This window comes from Balaenoptera acutorostrata, chromosome 18 (assembly GCF_949987535.1).
Source record: "Balaenoptera acutorostrata chromosome 18, mBalAcu1.1, whole genome shotgun sequence".
Taxonomy (NCBI): domain Eukaryota; kingdom Metazoa; phylum Chordata; class Mammalia; order Artiodactyla; family Balaenopteridae; genus Balaenoptera; species Balaenoptera acutorostrata.
The window spans coordinates 12,766,440-12,792,995 of NC_080081.1; the positions used below are offsets into that span (position 1 = coordinate 12,766,440).

Below are 26,556 nucleotides of genomic sequence, written 5' to 3' on the forward strand. Positions count from 1 at the left end.
TAGATAAAAATGTAGAAACGCTGTGCCCAGTTTGGGTAGAAAAACAATGCAGCACCACACCACACCAGCAGTCAAGACTTCCTGCCTCTGAATGTTAAACGCCATCCATCTTGTTGGGAGACGTACGTTCAATCCTTTCAAAAGATCTACCAATCTACACCTATTAAGAACATGTTTTCTGAAATCCCCCCAGGAAGGCAACTTCCATGAAACTAGTTCTAACAGAAAGGATGCAGGAAGGAGAAGTTAATTGCAGGGTAAAACTTTTTTTCTTTACAGATCAGAAAGACGACACAAAGAGAGCAATAGATTCTCATTTTCTGTCCCCTATAAAGAACACAAGTATCAATTCTTCTGGAATCTAACACACTGGCTTCATTTTCAAATGCATCAGTTTATTTTCCTTGTAAGGCAGCCATACATTACAAACCTTAAGCATGTGACAGTCCTATGACTTCTTCAATAAGCCCTAGAGCTTCCACAGCTCTCCTGCGGCCTACAGCCCGAGTAGTCCTGAGGAGTCAAATATTAAAGCTTTCTCCACAGCCACACGTTCCTTTGATGTTTGGGTTATTGAACACAAACTCACTGGATAATTTGTCTTCAACATAGTCCATTTCTGTTCCTAAAAGTGTTAGCTGTGCTTTCTTCTCGATGAACACTCTGACTCCATCTTGAACAACTTCTTCATCAGAGTCTCCTTTTGTCTTTGTATATTCCAGAGTGTAGGAAAGGCCATTACAACCCCTGGTTCGGACACCAACTTTCACACCAACGTGTTCAGGCTTATCTTTAAGAAGCTGTTTTATCTTGTTTACTGCTGAAGGTGTCAAGGTGAGGGCGGCCCGGGTGGGCTGCAGCTTCCTCTTGCTCACAGCCCGGACAGTGGCCCGGACTAACGAAGCCGACATCCTCGCCGTCCCGGCGCCCCGATGCCTTGGGCCGGAGCTCGGCCACCTCAGCCTCTCTCCATGGACACGGCGGACGCATTGACGCCACAAGCTCCGGCGCACGGCGCCCTAGGCCCCGCCCAAAGAAGAGTAAATCTTGAAAGTGTTAAAAGAAAAATTAAACATTACATGAAGAGGAAAAACAAATCAATTAAGGGTCAATTTCTGATCAGAAGCTGTGGAAGCCAGAAGACAACAAAGTAATGCTTTTAAAATGCTGAAAGAAAAACCATCAACCCCAAACTTTACATGTAGCAAAAAGATTTCTCGAAAATGAAGAAAAAATAAAGATATTCCCAAGGGGTCTTATAAATCTTCGGGTCCCCACAGAGCTGAGCACTGGGCTGGCCATAGCAGGTGTCATGAGGGCCCTAACAGGGCCTTAGATCAGGTCTCTAACAAGTGTACATGGGGTTTCCTCCCATCCCCCTACATCCCCATGGAGTCAACACAAAGTGGAAGGAATCGCCTAGAAGCAAAGCCAGGAACAAAGCTGACCCAGGACACTCTCTCTGTCCTCGTGCATCCCTTTGTCATGGCTGCTCGTAGATGGGATGGTGCCTGGGCTTAGGAAGTAAGGTAGCAGAGGTCCAGAGTCTCTGCGCCAGGTCAGAGCCTCTATCTTTCGACTGAAGCTTCCTCTCCAGGCAGACCTAGATCAAAACTCTTTCAAGGGCTTCCCTGGTGGCGCTGTGGTTAAGGATCCGCCTGCCAGTGCAGGGGACACGGGTTCGAGCCCTGGTCCAGGAAGATCCCACATGCCACGGAGCAACTATGCCTGTGCGCCACAACTACTGAGCCCCCGAGCCACAACTACTGAAGTCTGCGCACCTAGAGCCCATGCTCCGAAACAGAGAAGCCACCGCAATGAGAAGCCTGCACACAGCAACGAAGAGTAGCCCCCGCTCGCCACAACTAGAGAAAGCCCACGTGCAGCAACGAACACCCAACACAGCCAAATAAATAAATTTATAAAAAAAAAGAAAAAGCGAAACGAAACAAAACTCTTTCAATCTGATGACTTTCAGACCTGCCCTCTCTTTCTGTTTAAATCCCATTTAGATAGAGAACCCATCCTGTCTCTTGGCTTTCTAATCTCCATTACATCTGACACAGACACGTGCAACCATTGAGCCTTTAAGAACTTCGTCACAGGTAGAGGACCTGCTGGCCCAGCTGCTGCTCAGAGCAATGGGTGCGTCAGCAGATCAGCCCCAACGTGTGTGAGCTCAAGAACGGCTGCTGCTTCCCTTCTGCTCCCAATCTCCCACGTGAATGTCTCACGCAGGCCTCCCAAACCAGAAACATACAGGAAAGGGATTTCTAGGAAACGGAGCCCAGCTCTGCCAAGCTGACCTGTTACGAGGCCAACACAGCAACTTATTGCTTCACACAGCAAGTGATACTCGCCACGTAAATGGTAGATGTCACCTGACTCGGCCCGGACGCCTTAGATGGTTTTGGAGAGGCGAGTTGGAATCCCAGATGAAAACGTGTGAACTCCAACCACACGCTAAAGAGCGTGGGATTTGGAATCAGAAGACCTGGCTTTTCATTCCAGTTCTTTCCCTTGTGTTTTCTGGGAAAGTCATTGACATATTTATCGAGTGCCTCAACCTCCCTGAGACTCAGGCTTGGCAACTGTAAAACGAGAATACTAGTATCTGTCGGGGATAGGGTTGGCAGACTTAGATGATATAATACATGTTGAAGTTTTTGTTGTTTTTCTGTTGTTGTCTTTAAAACGGAAGACAAGATAATAAAATTGATCCTGATTTGCTTTGCTTTTTGACGGTGGTGTGCGCTGGGAGAGGATACAGACACTCCTCTTTGGGGGATCAATTGATACGAGCCTACCTCCATAAACTCTTCTTTCAGCAGACTCGATGGCAGAAACGGGAAGTTCTCATGCCACTTTTGAGCAGAAAGTGGAAGAGGAGGTACAGGAAAGGGTGGGCTCACTCATGTGGCTTTTGGCAGGTGGAAGGCTCTCTCTGGCTGGTGACAGGGGACACCAATTCTTTGCCTTGTAGTTCTCGCTATAGGGCAGCTCACAACGTGGCCTTCCTCAGAGTGGGCAAGTGTGAAAGAGGATGCCCAGCTTGGATGCCACCATCTTCTGTAACCTTCCGGGAAGTGTTACCCCATCACTCTTGCTAATTCTGTCCGCTAGAAGTGAGCCATTAGGTCCAGCCCACCCTCGAGGGGACGGTGTTACATGAGCTGTGACCCCAGCAGGTGGGGTCATGAGGGCTATGGCAGAGGCTGGCTCCGCAGGGAGTGATGAGGGCTTCGGTGTTCAGCTCTGGTCTTGTTCCACAAGTTTTACTACTGTAGCTCTCTTTTTTTTTTTTTTTTTTTAATATTTTCAACTTTTTAATTATTCAAACATTAGGTACATACTTGCAAAAGATAAAAGCTTCATATAAGTGAAATGCAGCTCTACAATAATAGTTTAAAGGCTCTGAAAAGTTCTGATGTATATAAACCTGACTAAATTTGTTTAATGCAGCATTCAAACTATTAAAATAATGGAGTCCACTTTTCCCCTATATAACACCATTTTACCCATATTGGAAAATAGGTAAAAAGGGCTCTAGACATCTTCCACTAGTGTATTTCTGAAATTTTTCTTCTGTTGTTATTTATTTGAAGAGAAGAAGCTTTGGCAAACGGTCACAACATTTTCTCCTATTGCCTTGCTCTTGACTTGGACATTGACAGCTTAATTACTTAATTATTCAGCTTAAATGAATATACATAAGGGAGGCAGTGTATCCTAATGATAAAGGGTGCAGACCCTGAAGTTCGAGTAGTAGCTCCACCGTTTACCAGATGAATTTCCGCAAGTTTCTGAGCCTTAGTTTCCTCAGTTGTAAAATGGGAATAGTAATAGGATTTACCTCATTGTAGAGGGCAACGTAAAGGGCTGGTAAACCTGGCACATGATAAACATTCAATAAATATCAGAGATATGACTTGTTGCTTTTGCCATGCAAGCACTGTATTTATTAAGTACCTGTCCCTAACTAACCTGTAATTTAGAGCAGGAGACTAAAAATTCAGTTTTATTTTCTGTTACTTTTTTTTTTTTTTTTTCTCATTTTGGGATAAGATCCCTTTTATTTTCTCACAGAAGGAAAACCAAAAGGCCTCCTCCTTAAATTGAAGGCCACTGGTGTTCTGCTAAGTAACTTCCAGACAGAACATTGAGACGATCCTTGAATGTGCTTTTCACTCTCTCTCTTGCTTTCCTGCTGCCCTTGACACTCTGCTGTTTGGGCTATTCTAAGGTTAGGAGAATGTTTATAACTAAGAAGACGAAAGTCCTTTGCGCATGGCCTTGAGCTCTCCAGAGGAAGCATGCCTCTGAAATCTAACCAATAAATAATAAATAGGCAGTGTTTGGAGCAAGAGGTGTAAGGCTCCCAGCTTCACTCAGAGGGAACATAAAGGGCTTTGCAGGGGTGGGTTACAGGTTTCTAAATGTTGAGAGAAGCACCACATTTTATAAAGCAAGTATCCTGGTACTTACTCCTGTGTTCAATGGGATATATTGAATTACACATTTCATAGGGCTGCATAATCATGTTTTATCATAAAGGAAAAATTGAAGTTATAATAAAATATTTAAAAACACACCCAAACCTTCTGCACCTTCCACTTAATGTTGCTGTGAACCTAAAATTGCTCTAAGAAATAGTCTATATTTTTAAAAACCATAGAATTTCTTAACAAAGTAAATGTTTATGATTATAAACCTTGATCACAAATGATATAGTTGGCACAGGGAGTTTAAGCTTCTCTCCAGACTGGTCAAACATTTGTGCCCTGCATTTAGAGGAAAGGACACATGAGCACTTATTATGTATATACCGATAATATACTTACTATGTATATATGGATAATATACCTTTAACTAGTTCAAGGAAGCACCATTTTTAAGTGTATTAAGCAAATGTTTCTTTATGAGAAAACTTGAGACATGGTATGAATGGTGGGAACTTCAGGAGAGATGGTAGGCAGGTAGGGGAAGATGCTTTTCTTTTTTTAAAAAAAAAAATTTTATTTATTTATTTATTTTTGGCTGCGTTGGGTCTTCTTTGCTGCTTGCAGGCTTTCTCTAGTTGTGGCGAGCAGGGGGTACTCTTCGTTGCGGTGCGCGGACTTCTCATTGCAGTGTCTTCTCTTGTTGCAAAGCACAGGCTCTAGGCGCACGGGCTTCAGTAGTTGTGGCATGTGGGCTCAGTAGTTGTGGCTCATGGGCTCTAGAACGCAGCCTCAGTAGTTGTGGCGCCCAGGCTTAGTTGCTCTGCGGCATGTGGGATCTTCCTGGACAAGGGCTCGAACCCGTGCCCCCTGCATTGGCAGGCGGATTCTTAACCACTGCGCCACCAGGGAAGCCTGGGGAAGATGCTTTTGATCTGGGAAATTTTCTGTGCCTCTCAGTTAATAAAACCATAGAAACACTACCAAAGGGGCACTCCTGTTGCAACACCCAGGGGCACAGATGTGTTAACTTTGTGAATTTTCCTAGGATTGATTGCCTGTGCTATAACCTTAAGTTATTCCCTAATATTAATTCTTTGATCAGATACTGAGCCTTTAAACCTAGAAGTGCAGGTGTTACTGCTAATACCCACAGCCACCCTAAGAGGTGAGTATGTGCATCATTTAGAGTTCCTTGTGGCAAGCAGCAGAAACCAACACTGGCTAATTCAATCAAAAAGGAATTTGTCAGGCTCAAGGAACCACAGGAACAGCTAAACACACAGGCTTCAGGAAGAACGTGATCCAAGGCAATTTGGGGGATTCAGGAGCAGAAACTAATGAATCGTTTGTCCAGGGAGCCTCCGATTGCTTCTGGACCCTGGTTCAAGTCCTACAAATGATGGTGGTGGTGGAGTGTCCGATGGTCCTGGCTTGAGTCTGTTTTCCCTTAGGGTACTTTGATGGACACACAATGGGGTTGGCTTTACTTTACAAAGGGACGTGAGAGAGGCTGTTAACAAAAGAAGCAAGGAAGGGAAACTGCTCAGGCAAAGATCCAAAGTGTCTACGATAATATTCTCCTAATTTTAAAGGTGAGGAAAGAGGTCAGTTATGCTTAGTCACATGTCAAGGCACACGTCTAGGCGACAAGGCTGAGATGTGCACCCCTGTCAGTCTCATCCGCAGGCATCTGCTCTTCCCCTCTGCCGGATTCCCCTTGTTCTGTGGCGCATAATAGCAGAAGGATGACATCCACAGCCCAGAAGGTCCACAGCCCTATGTTTATAAAACCTTCTGAACTCTTTCAGGGAAAAGTAGGGTTTCACTGGAAATGAGTCAGCAGCCCTGTCTGAACTTTCATGCCTTTCTGCTTTTCCCTCAGTTTTTATTTCCTTTGCTCCACCCCCGCCGGCCTCTTTCCCAATGTCAACAAGTTCAGAGGAATTGATAAGTCAGCCTGGCTGAGGGGAAAGCAAACAGAAAAGAACCGTCTGGTTCCGCAGCCACTGCTGGCCCAGGGAGAGTTTTCTCCTCCTGCTCGAGCTTTCTCTCCCTCTCTGAAAATAAGAGTTCCAAATAAGCTAGCTTTATGTTGTGTCACCAACCGAAACACCCAAGGCTAGATCAAGAGCAAAGTGTAATTTTGAATTTAAAATTAGAGATCTGGGCCTATTTCAGGAATTGGTAGCTGTGGGGTGGTGACCAAGAGTTCAAACTTTTTTAAAAAAATAAATTTATTTATTTATTCATTTATTGGCTGCACTGGGTCTTCGTTGCTGCGCGCAGGCTTTTCTCTAGTTGTGGCGAGCAGGGGCTGCTCTTTGTTGTGGTGCGTGGGCTTCTCATTGTGGTGGCTTCTCTTGTTGCGGAGCACGGGCTCTAGGCGCATGGGCTTCAGTAGTTGTGGCACACAGGCTCAGTAGTTGTGGCGCACGGGCTTAGTTGCCCCACGGCATGTGGGATCTTCCTGGACCGGGGCTCGAACCCATGTCCCCTGCATTGGCAGGCGGATTCTCAACCACTGTGCCACCAGGGAAGTCCCGAAGCGTTCAAACTTAAGCATCAAAGATGTGAGTAGTGGCTTAGTTGACTTTTAAATTGTGCCTGGACTCATGACTCAAAAGAAAAATGCTATTTATGTCATTAAAATACTTAGCATTCACAGTTTACACTATGCTAAACATTTCTGGTGTGAGTTCATTTACATACAGTTATTTCTGTTTAAAATTCACCTGAAACGGTTGTTTGGTTATGTAAGTTACATAGTTAAAAGTGGTACAGTGGGAGGTAGGGCTTTTATTTTTATTGTTAGAGGAGATAATGTTTACCAGGGGCCAGTATATAAAAGCTACTCAATAAATGCTCGTTCCATTCTCTCTGTGAAATGAAGTAAACTTTAACTAATTATTGTTCCTGTACTTTAACATTCTTATTCATTTAACTTCTACTGAATACCTTCCAGGGGGTCAATCACAAGTCACTCTCCTTCCAAGTCATCAGTGCTTTCCATCACCTCCCAGGGCTTTGCTACTCAAAGTGTGGTCCGTGGACCAGCAGCAGCCTCACCTGGGAGCTTTTTAGAACCAGAGGATCTCAGGCTTCTGCTGATTCCCCCTGAATCAGAATCGGATCTCGAAGTAATTTGTATGCATACTAAAGTCTGAGAAGCACTGACCTGCTGGCTCATGTTCCCACTTCCTATTATGAAATAGTCTTGTGCCCACTCTTCTAGTTTACCTCCTGCCACTCGCCTTCTTGGGATTTGAACTGAAATTCCCCAGACACACCAAGCTGTTTCCTGTCTCCGGGCTTCTCTCATGCTCTTCTCTTTGCCTGGGTTCTATTTTCTCTCTTTTTGTCTTGTTATTGCCTACTCTTTCTTTAAGACATGCATGCATGCATCTGTCCATTCATTCATCCTATATATATTTATTGAGTACCTACTACATGCCAAGCACTGTGCTTAGGCAGAGTTTTTGTGTGTGTGGTTTTATTTATTTTTTTAATAAATTATTTAATCGAAGTATAGTACAATATTATAGAAACTACACAGTATTGTGAGTCACAGTTTTTAAAGGTTAGGCTCTATTTACAGTTATCATAAAATATTGGCTACATTCCCTGTGTTATATAATCTATTCTTGCAGCTTATTTTATACCTAATAGTTTGTGTCTCCCACTTCCCCACCCCTGTAGTGCCTCTTCTCCCTCTCCCCACTGGTAACCACTAGTTTATTTTCTATATCTGTGAGTCTGCGTCTTATTGTTATATTCACTAGTTTGTTGTATTTTTAAGATTCTACATATAAGTGATATCATATAGTATTTGTCTTTCTCTGTCTGACTTACTTCACTTAATAATGCTGCCAAGTCCATTCGTGTTGCTGCAAATGGCAAAATTTCATTATTTTTTATGGCAGAGTAGTAATCCATTGTGTGTGTGTGTGTGTGTGTGTGTGTGTGTGTGTACTGCATCTTCTTTATCCATTTATCTGTTGATGGTTGATGGACGCTTAGGTTGCTTCTTTATCTTGGCAATTATAAATAATGCTTCTTTTTTTTCGGATATATACCCAAGAGTGTAATTGCTCAGTTCCACTGAGCAATTCTGTGCCCAGTTTTTTGAGCTGAGTTCTATGCTCAGTTTTTTGAGAAACCTCCATACTATTTTCCACAGTGGCTGCACCAACTTACATTCCCACCAACAGTGCACTAGGGTTCCCTTTTCTCCACATCCTCACCAACATTCGCTATTTGTGTTCTTTTTGATGATAGCCATTCTGACAGGTGTGAGGTGATATCTCATTGTGGTTTTGATTTGCATTTCCCTGATGATTAGCAATGTTGAGCATCTTTTCATATGCCTGTTGGCCATCTACATTTCCTCTTTGGAAAAATGTCTATTCAGTTCTTCTGCCCATTTTTAAATCAGGTTTTTTTGTTTTGTTTTATTTTGTTTTTTGATGTTGAGTTGTATGAGCTGTTTATATATGTTGGAAATTAGCCCCTTGTCAGTTGCATCATTTGCAAATATTTTCTCCCATTCAGTAGGTTGGCTTCTCACTTTATCAATGGTTTCCTTTGCTGTGCAAAAGCTTTAAAGTTTAATTAGGTCCTATTTGTTTATTTTTGTTTTTATTTCCTTTGCTTTAGAATATGGATCACTCCAAAATATTGCTACGATTTATGTTAAAGAGTGTTCTGCCTATATTTTCCTCTAGGAGTTTTGTGGTATCTGGTCTTACTTTTAGGTCTTTAATCTATTTTGAGTTTATTTTTGTGCATGGTGTTAGGGAGTGTTTTAATTTCATTCTTTTATATGGAGCTGTCCAGTTTTCCCAGCACCACTTATTGAAGAGGCTGTCTTTTCTCCACTGTATATACTTATCAGGCAGCTTTTTATAGAAACCCCTACTGAGATGGGCTGCTCTCCTCTCTGCTCGTCAATGTATCAGGTTTAACTCTGTCATTGATGTATTATGCTAGGTTGACACCGTTGACGTTGACCGAAGCAGGTTGGGAGCTTGTCATAGTTCTCTTCATCTCTCCTGTACCTAGCACAGTTTCTGGCCCTCAGTGGATGCTCAGACAACGTTTTGTTGGACTGAACCATTGCATTTTGAGGAACGAGTGATGCCAGGACATAGCAGGTGAACTCTGAAGTTATTCATGACCCAGAGTGAGCATACCCTTTTCCCACAGACCACACCCAGACACCCTCATGCACCATTTGCCCTTTCTAATTCACTCAAAGGCCCTGTATTGGCCAGTGGCAGTAGTGACATAATCTCACACTCATGTAGACATTGAACATATTTGGGAGCTGAGAGTGTCACGGGCAAGAAGGACTCAGCACGGAGACCTGAGAAGATGACCACTGTGGGTGGCACAAAGTGGGGTTATGGCTGCAGTGTCTTTGCCACGCCTCCCCCTGCTGTAACTACATTGCTCACAATCTGAGCTGCGTGTCATCCTTTGAATCAGTGACCAGTGGAGTTTCCTGCTGATTCCCTGCCCCGTGGAGAGGCATGCCTGTGGGCAGCTGCCATGGTGGTGACCATTTAGGGGAGCCATCTTTGTTGGAGGAGGGAGATAGTTGCCCAAGAACAGTGAAAGCAAGGACTTTACCGTGATGAGTAGGAACAATGGAGGGCCATTACATAAAGGAAAAAGAATAAATGAAATAAAGAGAATAAATAGCAGATGAGAGGTAGAAGAACCTTGTGAAAACATAGACTGTGGAGCCAGTCTACCTGGGTCCAGAACCCCGGCCCTGCCTATTAGAGCTGCATGATCTTGGGCAAATTGTCAAATTTTCCATGCTTCAGTCTCTCCATCTGTAAAGTGGGAATAATAATAGTACCTGCCTTATGAGGGACTGTTATTCATAAAGACAAGTTATTATTCATGAAGACTTGAACTAGTGGCTGACACACCACATAAACAATATGTGTTATATTGCTTAACAAATAGAGAATATTGTACTGCTTGAAAGTAAAATTCAGCATCTCATCCCCTCATTCTCTTCTCATCACCGTGCACCTTCACACTTTTAAATGCATTTGCTTACTTCATAGTATTTCCCTGGGTTTGCAATAAGGGTGTGTACATCTTTAAGCTGGTGAGCAAGGCTTAAAAAAAAAAAAATGAACAAAAGGGAAACAGCTGCTTTGTTTTTGAAAAGATTTGCCAAGCTCATATAGTTAAATTTAATGTCTGGGTGTTTTAAACCCTGGAGAACAATGTAATTTGTGTCGTCACTGCTACAAAGGATGACTCTTTGGCGAGCATTTCATTTCAGTCGCCTAAAGACCTATCTTAAACAAAAGAAGCAAAAACAAACACAAATACAGTCATGGGAAAACGCTAATTAGGCTTTGGGGAAAGATTGTCCGGTCCTGTCATGTCTTAGCAGAGCAAAATAAAAATAACACTGGCACCTGCAAAGTTATTTTTCTCACCAAATATTTTAATTTTTTAAGTAATACTTTGTTAATTATGATTCTAGGAAGTGGGAGAGTGTTGAGAGAAAGGGACCAGCTGAAGATCAATATCTGAATGTTTATTACCTGCTTCGCTTGCAATCTTTCTTTTAATTCTCCCTAAATTCTGTGAAGGAGATATTTTCCCCATTTACCATAGAACACTCAAGCTCAAAAAGGTTAAGTCACTTAACCAAGTTCATACAACCCAGTGAGTTACAGAACTAGAGTTTGACTCTATGTCTGTCTGACTCTGGGGGAATAAACCCCCTTCAAAGTTGGTTTGTTCTTTTTTAAATGGGAACAAAGTATTTATATCTGAATCTCTTCCATGTAGTTCCCAGGAACCAAATACCAAATGCTTGGAAGTTCAGATATATCTAACATTTAATTTTTCTTCGTACAAGATAGAGATTTTGCTTCACCATAGTCTCTGCATTTTGGTAGTAATCGTGGGAAAGAACTCGATGATGAGGATAACAGCTACGGAAGACAACAATCAACGGATGACCTCATCTTGGTTTGGAAGCCCCAGTTTCCACATGTTAGTACAAGGAATGCCAACGACTTGACAAAAACCAGTATCTTGTGACACAATTCAAAAGAGATGGTAATGATTAAAGCTGTCGCTCACTCGTAAGGGGGGCTGGCCATCTTGTAGTATTTCTAATTGATATAGAGAAAAACTGGGAGAGAGAAGATTCCTGAATACAGAAAGGATTAAGGAATTCTGCTACTTTCCTCCTCAAGTGCACTATTCCCATATTATTATACATTGTTTATCACCAGATTGCCCCAGGACATGTGAGAGGAGAGGAGAGAGAAAATGGATGGAAGATAAGTCACTCACAGCTGTTGATAACTAACTGGAAAGGACTTGTTTATTTGGGCTTATGCTCTGTGTAACATGTGGGTTTCCTGTTACCTTTACTCTCTAGGTCAAGAAATCTCTTACTCCAGAGAAGGCAGGGGACAATTTCATTTCTCTTCTTGACATTGAGTCAAGCAGCCAACTGAGTCTGCAAGAGCACTTCCCTTTAGTTGTTGTTATTGTTGTTGAATGTAACAATGTGTGTGTGTGTGTGTGTGTGTGTGTGTGTGTGTGTGTGTGTATTTAGAATGGGTCTGAGAGCACTTATGAAAAAAGATCCTGCACCCTCACTAGAATAATTCCTGGATCAGAGGCTGAAAATCCTTCTTATATATGCTACTTTAGCACCAGTCTGGTGGGGTCAGAAAGGCTCCTGTTATTGAGAAAATTAATACAGGAAAACTTCACTAAAATGGAGTCAGAAGACCAGAAGGGAGAGCTCTCATACACTTATCACATGATGCCAACACAGCTCCCAACAGGAAGAGATGTACCTTGCACCTCCGGCAAGAAGTGACACTACTTTACTATCACCAGCAGGAGAAAGATTTTCTCCTTGCCTGGTAACAGATCAGCCATTGAGAGACTGTCACAACTCAGCCAATGAAAAGCCACTACCCTTCAAACACCCAGTTTCCTCCAATGGACTTTTTGTTTATAACAGCCCCTTTCAACTCCCCCATTCTCCTCTATAAAAGAGTTTACTCTCCTTTGCTTTACTGGATTTGCATGTGGTTCACCATAGCTGCATGTCCTGAATTGCAGTTCTTTGCTGCTCCCACATAAACCTATTTAGCTGGAAAAATAAGTGATGGTTTTACTGTTTTAGATTAACAGTATACTGAAAAAGGAAGTGCTCCGAGTTCAGAAAGCCTGGGGCTGGTCTTAACATGATTCCACTTGCTCTATGACTTTCAGCAAATTATTAGAAGAGGTAAATGAATATATTTGAAAATAACTTTTTAACTGAAAAAGCACTGTACAATATTTAAGGTTTATCAACAGATTGTGATGTATAATAGTATATTTTGATTGGACTTTGTTTCTTTTCTGCCATCTCCTTCTTCTCCCACCAGAGCTTTTACCACACTTCCCCAAACATCCAGAAAAACAAAGAATAGTTTTCTGGTTAACTTGGATTTTCCTATGGTGAGTCCTACAAAGGTTGCGTTTGGGGAATTTGAATGAAGTTGGTTGAATGTGCTTCAATCTGAGTCTCTGGAGATAAAAAATAAGAAAGATGTTTGTTTACTCTGCTGGAGAGGAATAGCACATTTACGTCATCGTCTGGGCTACCCTGCCTTCTCCTCTGTCCCTAATCAATCCTCCCCATTTCCAAAAAAGCTACCACTATCTCCTCTTTCCTCAAGCCTCCTTCCTCACCTCCTCTTTCTCATTCTTTACAGGTGCCTCACCCTCCAGCCCCTTATTGAAAATGGAATCCAGCGACACACTTCTTACCCCAACCTCCGAATTTCAAACCTACCATCTATCCTACATCCACTTCATCCCTTCCTTCTTGGAATAAATATCCAACAAAAAGGTGTCCTTTATCCAGGCTAAGTTTCTGTAGCCCATTCTTACCCACCTCATCTCAAAGAATCTCGTTATATCGATTATGCCTTCTCTCATCTTTATCCTTAACTCTCCAGTCTCCTTAATAGATCAGTCCCATCAGCATCCAATCATTGAATGCTAGCATCTTCCATCTTATAGTAAGAAAAATAAAATCACCCCACTGAGAGCTTGAAGTTGCTGCCTTAGCTCTCACCCTTCTTCCAGACAAACTCTTTGAAAGGGTTGCTTCTCTTCTCACCTCCACTTCTGTGCTACCCACACACGCCACAATGATCTGCCATGTGGCTTCTGTTTTCAACACTGCACTAAAATCGCTCTTGCTTGGGTCACTGATGCTCTTGCTGCTGATTTCCTTAGAAGATTTCAAGTTTTTTTTTTTTTTTTTTGAGTCTGGTATTTTAGTATTTTATTTTATTGATTTATTTTTTATTGGAGTATAATTGCTTTACAATGTTGTGTCAGTTTCTGCTGTACAGCAAAGTGAATCAGTTATATGTATATATATATATATCCACTCTTTTTAATTTTATTTTATTATTTATTTATTTATATTTGGTTGCACAGGGTCTTAGTTGCAGCAGGTGGGCTCCTTAGTTGCGGCTCGCTCCTTAGTTGCAGCATGTGGGCTCCTTAGTTGCGGCATGCGAACTCTTCATTGTGGCATGCGTGTGGGATCTAGTTCCTGACCAGGGATCGAACCCGGGCCCCCTGCACTAGGAGCGCGGACCCTTAACCACTGTGCCACCGGGGCAGTCCCTATCCACTTGTTTTTAGATTTCCGTCCCATTTAGGTCACCACAGATCACTGAGTATAGTTCTCTGTGCTATACAGTAGGTTCTCATCTTACTTGATTCTTGGCAACTTTTGATGTGTTCACCCACTTCTTGAAACGTACTTTTTCCGTGTGTCTTGTGACACTACATTCTTCTTGTTTGTCTCCTATTGCTCTGGCCACCCCATCTCAGTATTCTTTGAGGACTCCCATCCCTCTGCCTGTCCCTCTCCTAAGCCCTTTACACCCCCAATCCCTGACCCACACCTCCCCAGTCTCATCCATCCCCTGAGCCTCAGTTATCATCTGAACGCTTGTAACACCAAATCCTTGTGTCTCATCCAGCTCTCTCTTCTGACCCCCCAGTCCTCTGCCTCTGACTGCTTGGTGAGCTCTACTCAACATAGCTAAACGCACACACATCATCTTTTTCTTTAAATCTGCTCACAAACACAGTGCTTTCTTGTCACCCTCAAAACAGAATCCAGGCTCTGTATGCTTTTCAAAAACCTTCAGGTCCTGTGGACCTACTTCTTCAGGCTTGGGACACTGACACTCCATGCTCCAGGCATTCTGACTAATTATGGTACCCCAGACACCTCATTGCCTCTCCCACCTCTGGACCTTTGCACAAGCCAGTCCTGCTACCTAGAACAATTTTCTCCCTAACCTGCCCCCATTCTGTTGCTAACTCCTACTCATCTTTTACGTTTCATCTTAATCATTCTTCTAGGGGTTGATTAGAAGCCTCTTCTATGCACATCAAACTTCCCCATAATAAACTATTTACCAAATCACATGACATAACCAAAATTAGGGCATCCCTGGTTTTTCTTCTTGCCTCTACAACCCCCATTCTCCCCTCCTGAGGTAGCTGAGGCTTCTCCATGCTTTTGTGGCACTTAACCACAGTCTATTTCAAATATTCTTTTATATCTGTCTGTCCATTAGACCGTGAGCTGCTAGAATGGTGCTAGAAATTTAAAGCAGTCAATAAACGTTTGTTGAAATGTATGGACGCCAAGGGGGAAAGTGGGGTGGGTGGTGGGATGAACTGGGAGATTGGGATTGACATGTATACACTAATATGTATGAAATGGATAACTAATAAGAACCTGCTGTGTAAAAAATAAATAAATTAAATAAGATTCAAATAAATAAATGTTTGTTGAATTGGACTGATCTGCAACATAACTGGTTATGGTGCCATTATTTACATGGCTATTTTCCCAACTAATTTACTTAGAGAGTCTCCTATGTTTAGACATTCAGGGTTTTATTGATGTTTACTATAATAAAGAAGGCTGTGATGGAGATCTTTGTGATTGACGCTTGTTTCTATTGTTTCCGATTATTTACATAGATCTGAGTTCTAAAAGTAGAGTTATTCAGGCAGAAGTTATGATAATTTTAAAGACTTTGACATGCATTGTCAGGTTGCTTTCCAAACTTATTGCACAGTTAAAATCCCCATTTATATGACTATTTTACAAATTGTATTTCAAACCTTTGTATAGCATGAATATACATCTAACAACATCACTACACCGGAAGCATTGCAATAGCTGTCTGAGTTTACCGTTTACCTTCACTAAGAATCTTGCCTCAGTGTAGAGGTCCTGAGGAGCTGGAAGCTTGCAGGCCTTAAAAAGAAAATAAAAGAAAGAAAATTTAGAAGGCCCTGCACAGATAATGCAATCTACCAGGAAGACAGTTTTAGAGGCCCAAATGCAGGGACTGGGGATTTAAAAAATTTCAATCTTTGTTCATTTCCTTCTCTGCTACCTAAACATGTAACACTGATTGTTAATAATGAATGTTAAAGGTTAGGATGTAATGCATAGATAAAGTAAAAGACTTCTTTCAGTTAATTTCATTGTCACAAGAATGACAGTGTGTCTTGAACCAATTATAAAAAGCCAATATCTCTGTTTGAGGCATTTGTTATGAGTTACAATAGCCCTACTCACTTGCAATCATGTTAGAATGTTGAGAAACAAAAGGTATAATATTGACGTGGAGAAAAACATATGGGTGCCCCAAGTTTGTGACTAGTGACTTGGTTCTCCTTCAATTAGGAAGTCTCTTGTGCTTAACCCTTCAGCTGATCCAACAGCTGGCCATTTGCCTTGGGTGCCCTGGTCCCAGCCAGGCCTCACAGGCCTTTCTGTCCTGTGATGGGGGACGCAGACCAAGTCTCCCACTGGCTTCTTTGTGGGTTCCAGCCTCATCATCTTCAGGAAGATGGAGACTTGGGGTGGGGAGGAGGGAGCGGGGTGTGAGTAAAAGAGGTTATTTAAACAGAAATAATGACCAGAAAGTAGAAAACGCAGACAGTGAAGATGAGTGTCCTCCTTGGGAAGGATGAGTAGGCCCTGAACTATGTCAGTGGTCACAAGGTTAGAAAGAGAAAGGCTAATACAGAAACTATCTGAACACAGTTCGCCTGCACCAGGCCAATTATTTTGAAATAAAATCTGTCTAATTCAATAAATATTTTTTTAGTGTCAAGACTGTACTAAGAATACAAGAATACAATCCTTACCCTCAGAAAGCTCAGTCTACTGAGAGAGACAGACTTTTAAACCAATAAAAATAGAATGCATCAATAAAATGGGCATGGAAATAACCCCAAAGTAGGAATGTTTACCTGTCACAGAGGGCCAGGGAGGAGACATAATAAGCTAGGTTTTCTCAATAGTTATTTTCTAGGTCATCAAGTGGAGGAATGGGAAAAATAAGCTTTTGCAAAGGTTTGAATTATGTAACTAGCAGTATGTAATGTTGAAGCGTAAAATGCGAGCGTGGATTATTAAGCCATGGTTAAGGTAGGAAACTTATGGATCTTGATATTTAATAGTTTATAATCAGACACAGTACCTACTGCCCCTAATGACTCATAAAATAAGACAATCCTAGAGGTGTAACAGATATGAAGTAGATCTAGTGCCCAGGGCCTTTCATATTTATTTGTTGCATAAATGCATGAACCTAGTCCAACCATCTGTTTCCAAGCTTATTCTAGTGTTTAATCACTTCAGCTATCAGGAAGTTCTTCTGAAATTTCACTTAATCATTATTTTTCTATTTTCTCTAGACTGACCTTCAGGAGAGGACCAGAAATCTGTCTCGGGCTCCCTGGGGAGTTGGTGCCAGGCTGTTCCTGTTGCCTGTCCCTGGATTCCCGGATGGAGACTTTCAACCCAGCTCCTTGACACCTGCTAAGCCCCTCTTCCCTGTCATATGCCTCGTGCCTCCAGGCCTGCAGTTCTGCAGGGTGAATGGGCTTTCCTCTCAACAGTAACCCCTGTCAATATCAGTAGCCGCCTCTCCTTTGCTAAATTGATTCCCATGTCTCTATTTCCCATTTGCATTAAAAAAGCCACTTTGGGCTTCCCTGGTGGTGCAGTGGTTAAGAATCCACCTGCCAATGCAGGGGACACGGGTTCAAGCCCTGGTCCGGGAAGATCCCACATGCCTCGGAGTAACTAAGCCTATGTGCCACAACTACTGAGCCTGCGCTCTAGAGCCCACGAGCCACGACTACTGAGCCCACATGCCACAACTACTGAAGCCCACATGCCTAGAGCCCGTGCTCCACAACGAGAAAAGCCACCGCAATAAGTCCGTGCACAGCAACGAAAAGTAGCCCCCACTCTCCGCAACCAGAGAAAGCCCGCGTGCAGCAACGAAGACCCAACGCAGCCAAAATAAATAAATAAATAAAATAATAAAATAAATAAATAAAATTTAAAAAGCCATTTTATCCTCTGATGTCACCTGTCATATTCTTTGCTTTTGTTGGTTATGCTTTTGCAATTTTTTCCTTTAATTGTAGTAGGTCCTTGGGAGAGAAAGGCGACAAACGTCTTCAACCTGCCATTTTTTCCTCAACTCCTTATAAACAAAATTTGTTTCCAGTCGTTGGAGGTCATGGAAAGGTTGTAAACTGTCGTAAGTTCTACAGAGTTTTCATATCTTTTGGTATGCGTTGCCACATGGATCTTCCTGTACTAGCTGCCTGGTCAGAGGGTATCTTCCAAAGCAGGGCTATGCCTGCTTGCTTAGGGGCTGAGCTAGCAGGTTCCAGCAGATCTGGAGGGAAGGAGAAAGACTGCACCGAGGACTGCCCTTTTGCACTGTGCCTGAGGGACCCTGAGGCTTGGGGGGTTTTACATTTCAGCCCTAAAGTCCCAGCTTGTGAACTCATTCAATACTGATCCATTTAGGGAGAAAAAAAGCAGGCATGTCTTCCACTGCCTGTCAAGTCTCTATTACCTGAGAGACCCAGTAGCTGGACTTGCATCATTTCTTGCTGAAGAAATCCACACTCAGCAAGGACAAGAAAATAATGAATCACTTCAATGAACATAACAGATTGAACAACTAGATTACATCGGTCCTACTGAGGCAGAATTAATGGAAAAATAGATTAGAGATTTAATAAAAATGTAATGAGAAGTCTTAAGGAGATAAGAGAATATAAAAAGATTTCTGGAAATATTTTTAAAAGTCCCCCTCAAAATTTCCAAATTTAAAGTTGAGAGATGAATTCAAGGAGAGAGCAGTTCCTGATGAAAATCAAATTGGTTATCTGAAAGATCAAGTGGAGAAAATAGTACACAGTACAGAGCAAAAATTCAAAGAAATGGATACCATAGATGAAAAGACAAAAGACATGGAAGACACTGGTAATAGGAATTACAAAGAAAGAAAAGAAGACTATATAGGAGATAAATACAGATCAAAGAACAATAGATAACGACTTCCTTGTTTGAACAAAATTTGCTTTTTCAGATTGAAAGGATTCAACTAACACCAGGAAGTATTTCTGACAATGACAGAGAAATCAGATTCATCCAAATGAATCTTCTGAAATCAAAAAAAAGAAAAAGAAAGTTTAGTAAACTTTCCAATGCAAAGAAATGGCTGTTAGAGGAATAGGAGAATTAGACTAGCATCAGACTTCTTATTTGCAACACTGGAAGTTAGAAAACAGTAATGATCATTTACAAATCTTGACAGAAATTGAGTCAATGTCATCTAAATGTGAGGACAAAAGACAGCCATTATTAAACAGGCTAGGACCCACTCTTTTTGAATATACACTTTTTATATTACTAGAGGAATTATTTTAACTGAATGAAATTTAATGATAACCTAGATCTCAGTATAGAAGACAAAGAGTACAAGAAACAGCAGGGAGCAATGTGCTTGTAAAATGTATAATTAAGTCTAGAAGATGACGACACAGGCTGTGAACTGTAATATGAGTTAAATAATCATTCCCTAAACAGAAGAGACACACTGCATGTATCTGTATGAAATAATAGCTGTCTCCCCAGGCAAAAAGCACTAATGTTTACTGAGTGATACTTAGGTTAAGATTTCAATTTTAAATGAGTCTCAACAGTTGGCATGAGGGCAATGGGAAACTCTTGGTTGGGACTGGTGGTATAGAGAGCAGATTAATAAAAATCTTGATATAGGGATTATTTAATATTACTTAATTTAAATTTATTACTACATATCTATGACTTTGTGACTTTAAAAATTAGGGAGAGGAGGAGAAGATGGCGGAAGAGTAAGACGCGGAGATCACCTTCCTCCCCACAGATACAGTAGAAATACATCTACACGTGGAACTGCTCCTACAGAACACCCACTGAACGCTGGCAGAAAACATCCGACCTCCAAACAGGCAAGAAACTCCCCCCGTACTTGGGTAGGGCAAAAGAAAAAAGAAATAACAGAGACAAAAGAATAGGGACGGGGCCTGCACCAGTGGGAGGGAGCCGTGAAGGAGGAAAGGTTTCCACACACTAGGAAGCCCCTTCGCGGGCGGAGACTGCGGGTGGCGGAGGGGGGAAGCTTCAGAGCCACGGAGGAGAGCGCAGCCACAGGGGTGCGGAGGGCAAAGCGGAGAGGTTCCCGCACAGAGGCTCGGCGCCGAGCAGCACTCACCAGCCCGAGAGGCTTGTCTGCTCCCCCGCCGGGGCGGGCGGGGCTGGGAGCTGAGGCTCAGGTTTCGCAGGGAGAGGCCTGGGGTTGGCGGCGTGAACACAGCCTGAAGGGGTTAGCGCACCGCAGCTAGCCGGGAGGGAGACCGGGAAACAGTCTGCAGCTGCCGAAGAGGCAAGAGACTTTTTCTTCCCTCTTTGTTTCCTGGTGCGCGAGGAGAGGGGATTCAGAGCGCCGCCTAAACGAGCTCCAGAGACGGGCGCGAGCCGCGACCACCAGCGCGGACCCCAGAGACGGGCGTGAGACGCTAAGGCTGCTGCTGCCGCCACCAAGAAGCCTGTGTGCGAGCACAGGTCACTCTCCACACCACCCCTCCCGGGAGCCGGTGCAGCCCGTCACTGCCAGGGTCCCGTGACCCAGGGACAACTTCCCCGGGAGAACGCACTGCGCGCCTCGGGCTGGTGCAACGTCACACAGGCCTCTGCCGCGCAGGCTCGCCCCGCCTCCTCTGTACCGCTCCCTCCCCGCGGCCTGGGTGAGCCAGAGCCCCCGAAGCAGCTGCTCCTTTAACCCCGTCCTGTCTGGGCGGGGAACAGACGCCCTCAGGCGACCTACACGCAGAGGCGGGTCCAAATCCAAAGCTGAACCCCAGGAGCTGTGCGAACAGGGAAGAGAAGGGGAAATCTCTCCCAGCAGCCTCAGAAGCAGCGGATTAAATCTCCACAAACAACCTGATGTGCCTGCATCTGCTGAACACCTGAATAGACAACGAATCATCCTAAATTCAGGAGGGGGACTCTGGGAGCAGGAGATATTATTTTTTCCCCTTTTCCTCTTCTTGTGAGTGTGTATGTGTATGCTTCTGGGTGAGATTTTGTCTGTATAGCTTTGCTTTCACCATTTGTCCTAGGGTTCGGTCCGTCCGTTTTTTTGTTTTTTGTTTTTTGCTTAAAAAATTTCTTTTTCTTAATAAATTTTTTCTTAATAATTTTTTCCTTATTTTTTATTTTAAAAAATTAAAAAAAAATTTTTTTCTTAATAAATTTTTTCTTAATAATTTTTTCCTCATTTTTTATTTTAATAGGTTTATTTTATTTTATCTTACTTTATTTTATTTTATTTTATCCTCTTTCTTTCTTTCTTTCTGTTTTTTTCTCCCTTTTATTCTGAGCCGTGTGGATGAAAGGGTCTTGGTGCTCCAGCCAGGCGTCAGGGCTGTGCCTCTGAAGTGGGAGAGCCAACTTCAGGACACTGGTCCACAAGAGACCTCCCAGCTCCACATAATACCAAACGGCGTAAATCTCTCAGAGATCTGCATCTCAACACCAAGACCCAGCTTCACTCAACAACCAGCAAGCTACAGTGCTGGACACCCTATGCCAAACAACTAGCAAGACAGGAACACAGCCCCATCCATTAGCAGAGAGGCTGCCTAAAATCATAATAAGGCCACACACACTCCAAAACACACCACCAGACGTGGACGTGCCCACCAGAAAGACAAGATCCAGCCTCATCCACCAGAACACAGGCACTAGTCCCCTCCACCAGGAAGCCTACACAACCCACGGAACCAACCTTAGCCACTGAGGACAGATACCAAAAACAACAGGAACTATGAACTTGCAGCCTGTGAAAAGGAGACCCCAAACACAGTAAGATAAGCAAAATGAGAAGACAGAAAAACACATAGCAGATGAAGGAGCAAGGTAAAAACACACCAGACCTAACAAATGAAGAGGAAATAGGCAGTCTACCTGAAAAAGAATTCAGAATAATGATAGTAAAGATGATCCAAAATCTTGGAAATAGAATAGACAAAATGCAAGAAACATTTAACAAGGACCTAGAAGAACTAAAGAGGAACCAAGCAATGATGAAAAACACAATAAATGTAATTAAGAATACTCTAGGGGCTTCCCTGGTGGCGCAGTGGTTGAGAGTCTGCCTGCTAATGCAGGGGACACGGGTTCGAGCCATGGTCTGGGAAGATCCCACATGCCGCGGAGCAACTAGGCCCGTGAGCCACAATTACTGAGCCTGCGCGTCTGGAGCCTGTGCTCCGCAACAAGAGAGGCTGCGATAATGAGAGGCCCACGCACCGCGATGAAGAGTGGCCCCCACTTGCCGCAACTAGAGAAAGCCCTCGCACAGAAACAAAAACCTAACATAGCAATCAATCAATGAATGAATCAATAAATAAATCTTTAAAAAAAAAAAGAATACTCTAGAAGGGATCAATAGCAGAATAACTGAAGCAGAAGAACGGGTAAGAGACCTGGAAGATAAAATAGTGGAAATAACTACTGCAGAGCAGAATAAAGAAAAAAGAATGAAAAGAACTGAGGACAGTCTCAGAGACCTCTGGGACAACATTAAACGCACCAACATTCGAATTATAGGGGTCCCAGAAGAAGAAGAGAAAAAAAAGGGACTGAGAAAATATTTGAAGAGATTATAGTTGAAAACTTCCCTAATATGGGAAAGGAAATAGTTAATCAAGTCCTGGAAGCACAGAGAGTCCCATACAGGATAAATCCAAGGAGAAACATGCCAAGACACATATTAATCAAACTATCAAAAATTAAATATAAAGAAAACATATTAAAAGCAGCAAGGGAAAAACAACAAATAACACACAAGGGAATCCCCATAAGGTTAACAGCTGATCTTTCAGCAGAAACTCTGCAAGCCAGAAGGGAGTGGCAGGATATACTTAAAGTGATGAAGGAGAAAAACCGACAACCAAGATTACTCTACCCAGCAAGGATCTCATTCAGATGTGATGGAGAAATTAAAACCTTTACAGACAAGCAAAAGCTGAGAGAGTTCAGCACCACCAAACCAGCTTTACAACAAATGCTAAAGGAACTTTTCTAGGCAAGAAACACAAGAGAAGGAAAACACCTACAATAACAAACCCAATACATTTAAGAAAATGGGAATAGGAACATACATATCGATAATTACCTTAAATGTAAATGGATTTAATGCTCCCACCAAAAGACACAGACTGGCTGAATGGATACAAAAACAAGACCCATATATATGCTGTCTACAAGAGACCCACTTCAGACCTAGGGACACATACAGACTGAAAGTGAGGGGATGAAAAAAGATATTCCATGCAAATGGAAATCAAAAGAAAGCTGGAGTAACAATTCTCATATCAGACAAAATAGACTTTAAAATAAAGACTATTACAAGAGACAAAGAAGGACACTATATAATGATCAAGGGATCAATCCAAGAAGAAGGTATAACAGTTGTAAATATTTATGCACCCAACAGAGGAGCACCTCAATACATAAGGCAAATACTAACAGCCATAAAAGGGGAAATTGACAGTAACACAATCATAGTAGGGGACTTTAACACCCCACTTTCACCAATGGACAGATCATCCAAAATGAAAATAAATAAGGAAACACAAGCTTAGAATGATACATTAAACAAGATGGACTTAATTGATATTTATAGGACATTCCACCCAAAAACAACAGAATACACATTTTTCTCAAGTGCTCATGGAACATTCTCTAGGATAGATCATATCTTTGGTCACAAATCAAGCCTTGGTAAATTTTAAAAAATTGAAATCGTATCAAGTATCTTTTCCAACAACAACGCTATGAGACTAGATATCAATTACAGGAAAAGATCTGTAAAAAATACAGACACATGGAGGCTAAACAATACACTACTTAATAACGAAGTGATCACTGAAGAAATCAAAGGGGAAATCAAAAAATACCTAGAAACAAATGACAATGGAGATACGACGACCCAAAACCTATGGGACGCAGCAAAAGCAGTGCTAAGAGGGAAGTTTATAGCAATACAAGCCTACCTCAAGAAACAGGAAACATCTCGAATAAACAACCTAACCTTGTACCTAAAGCAATTAGAGAAAGAAGAACAAAAGAACCCCAAAGCTAGCAGAAGGAAAGATATCATAAAGATCAGGTCAGAAATAAATGAAAAAGAAATGAAGGAAACAATAGCAAAAATCAATGAAGCTAAAAGCTGGTTCTTTGAGAAGATCAACAAAATTGATAAACCATTAGCCAGACTCATCAAGAGAAAAAAGGAGAAGACTCAGATCAATAGAATTAGAAATGAAAAAGGAGAAGTAACCACTGACACTGCAGAAATACAAAAGATCATGAGAGATTACTACAAGCAACTCTATGCCAATAAAATGGACAACCTGGAAGAAATGGACAGATTCTTAGAAATGCACAAACTGCCGAGACTGAACCAGGAAGAAATAGAAAATATGAGCAGACCAATCACAAGCACTGAAATTGAAACTGTGATTAAAAACCTTCCAACAAACAAAAGCCCAGGACCAGATGGCTTCACAGGTGAATTCTATCAAGCACTTAGAGAAGAGCTAACACCTATCCTTCTCAAACTCTTCCAAAATATAGCACAGGTAGGAACACTCCCAAACTCATTGTACGAGGCCACCATCACCCTGATACCAAAACCAGACAAAGATGTCACAAAGAAAGAAAACTACAGGCCAATATCACTGATGAACATAGATGCAAAAATCCTCAACAAAATACTAGCAAACAGAATCCAACTGCACATTAAAATGATCATACACCATGATCAAGTGGGGTTTATTCCAGGAATGCAAGGATTCTTCAATATACGCAAATCAATCAACGTGATACACCATATTAACAAATTGAAGGAGAAAAACCATATGATCATCTCAATAGATGCAGAAAAAGCTTTTGACAAAATTCAACACCCGTTTATGATAAAAGCCCTCCAGAAAGTAGGCATAGAGGGAACTTTCCTCAACATAATAAAGGCCATATATGACAAACCCACAGCCAACATTGTCCTCAATGGTGAAAAACTGAAACCATTTCCACTAAGATCAGGAACAAGACAAGGTTGCCCACTCTCACCACTATTATTCAACATAGTTTTGGAAGTGTTAGCCACAGCAATCAGAGAAGAAAAAGAAATAAAAGGATTCCAAATAGGAAAAGAAGAAGTAAAGCTGTCACTGTTTGCAGATGACATGATACTATACATAAAGAATCCTAAAGATGCTACCAGAAAACTACTAGAGCTAATCAATGAATTTGGTAAAGTAGCAGGATACAAAATTAATGCACAGAAATCTCTTGCATTCCTATACACTAATGATGAAAAATCTGAAAGTGAAATTAAGGAAACACTCCCATTTACCATTGCAACAAAAAGAATAAAATACCTAGGAATAAACCTACCTAAGGAGACAAAGACCTGTATGCAGAAAATTATAAGCCACTGATGAAAGAAATTAAAGATGATACAGATAGATGGAGAGATATACCATGTTCTTGGATTGGAAGAATCAACATTGTGAAAATGACTCTACTACCCAAAGCAATCTACAGATTCAATGCAATCCCTATCAAACTACCATTGGCATTTTTCACAGAACTAGAACAAAAAATTTCACAATCTGTATGGAAACACAAAAGACCCCGAATAGCCAAAGCAATCTTGAGAACGAAAAATGGAGCTGGAGGAATCAGGCTCCCTGACTTCAGACTATACTACAAAGCTACAGTAATGAAGACAATATGGTACTGGCACAAAAACAGAAACATAGATCCATGGAATAGGATAGAAAGCCCAGAGATAAACCCACGCACATATGGTCACCTTATCTTTGATAAAGGAGGCAAGTATATACAGTGGAGAAAAGACAGCCTCTTCAATAAGTGGTGCTGGGAAAACTGGACAGGTACATGTAAAAGAATGAAATTAGAACACTCCCTAACACCATACACAAAAGTTAACTCAAAATGGATTAAAGACCTAAATGTAAGGCCAGACACTCTCAAACTCTTAGAGGAAAACATAGGCAGAACACTCTATGACATAAATCACAGCAAGATCCTTTTTGACCCACCTCCTAGAGAAATGGAAATAAAACAAAAATAAACAAATGGGACCTAATGAAACTTAAAAGCTTTTGCACAGCAAAGGAAACCATAAACAAGACCAAAAGAAAACCCTCAGAATGGGAGAAAATATTTGCAAGTGAAGCAACTGACAAAGCATTAATCTCCAAGATTTACAAGCAGCACATGCAGCTCAATAACAAAAAAACAAACAACCCAATCCAAAAATGGGCAGAAGACCTAAAAAGACATTTCTCCAAAGAAGATATACAGATTGGCAACAAACACATGAAAGAATGCTCAACATCGTTAATCATTAGAGAAATGCAAATCAAAAGTACAATGAGATATCATCTCACACCGGTCAGAATGGTCATCATCAAACAATCTAGAAACAATAAATGCTGGAGAGGGTGTGGAGGAAAGGGAACACTCTTGCACTGTTGGTGGGAATGTAAATTGATACAGCCACTATGGAGAACAGTATGGAGGTTCCTTAAAAGACTAAAAATAGAACTACCATAGGACCCA

General features: G+C 41.9%; 1 protein-coding gene across 1 annotated transcript in view; it reads right to left on the minus strand.

The window, feature by feature from the left end:
• Positions 1-374: 374 nt before the first annotated feature.
• The window catches only part of LOC130705641 (uncharacterized), a 58,627-nt gene continuing 32,445 nt past the window's right edge, over positions 375-26,556 (minus strand). The window contains exons 2-5 of the mRNA XM_057533222.1: positions 17,250-17,416; positions 15,733-15,789; positions 2,808-2,864; positions 375-1,019 (exon numbers count right to left, since the gene is read on the minus strand). Coding sequence (XP_057389205.1) covers positions 522-1,019; positions 2,808-2,864; positions 15,733-15,789; positions 17,250-17,416 — 779 coding nt within the window. The 3' untranslated portion in view covers positions 375-521. The remainder of the gene's footprint in view (positions 1,020-2,807; positions 2,865-15,732; positions 15,790-17,249; positions 17,417-26,556) is intronic.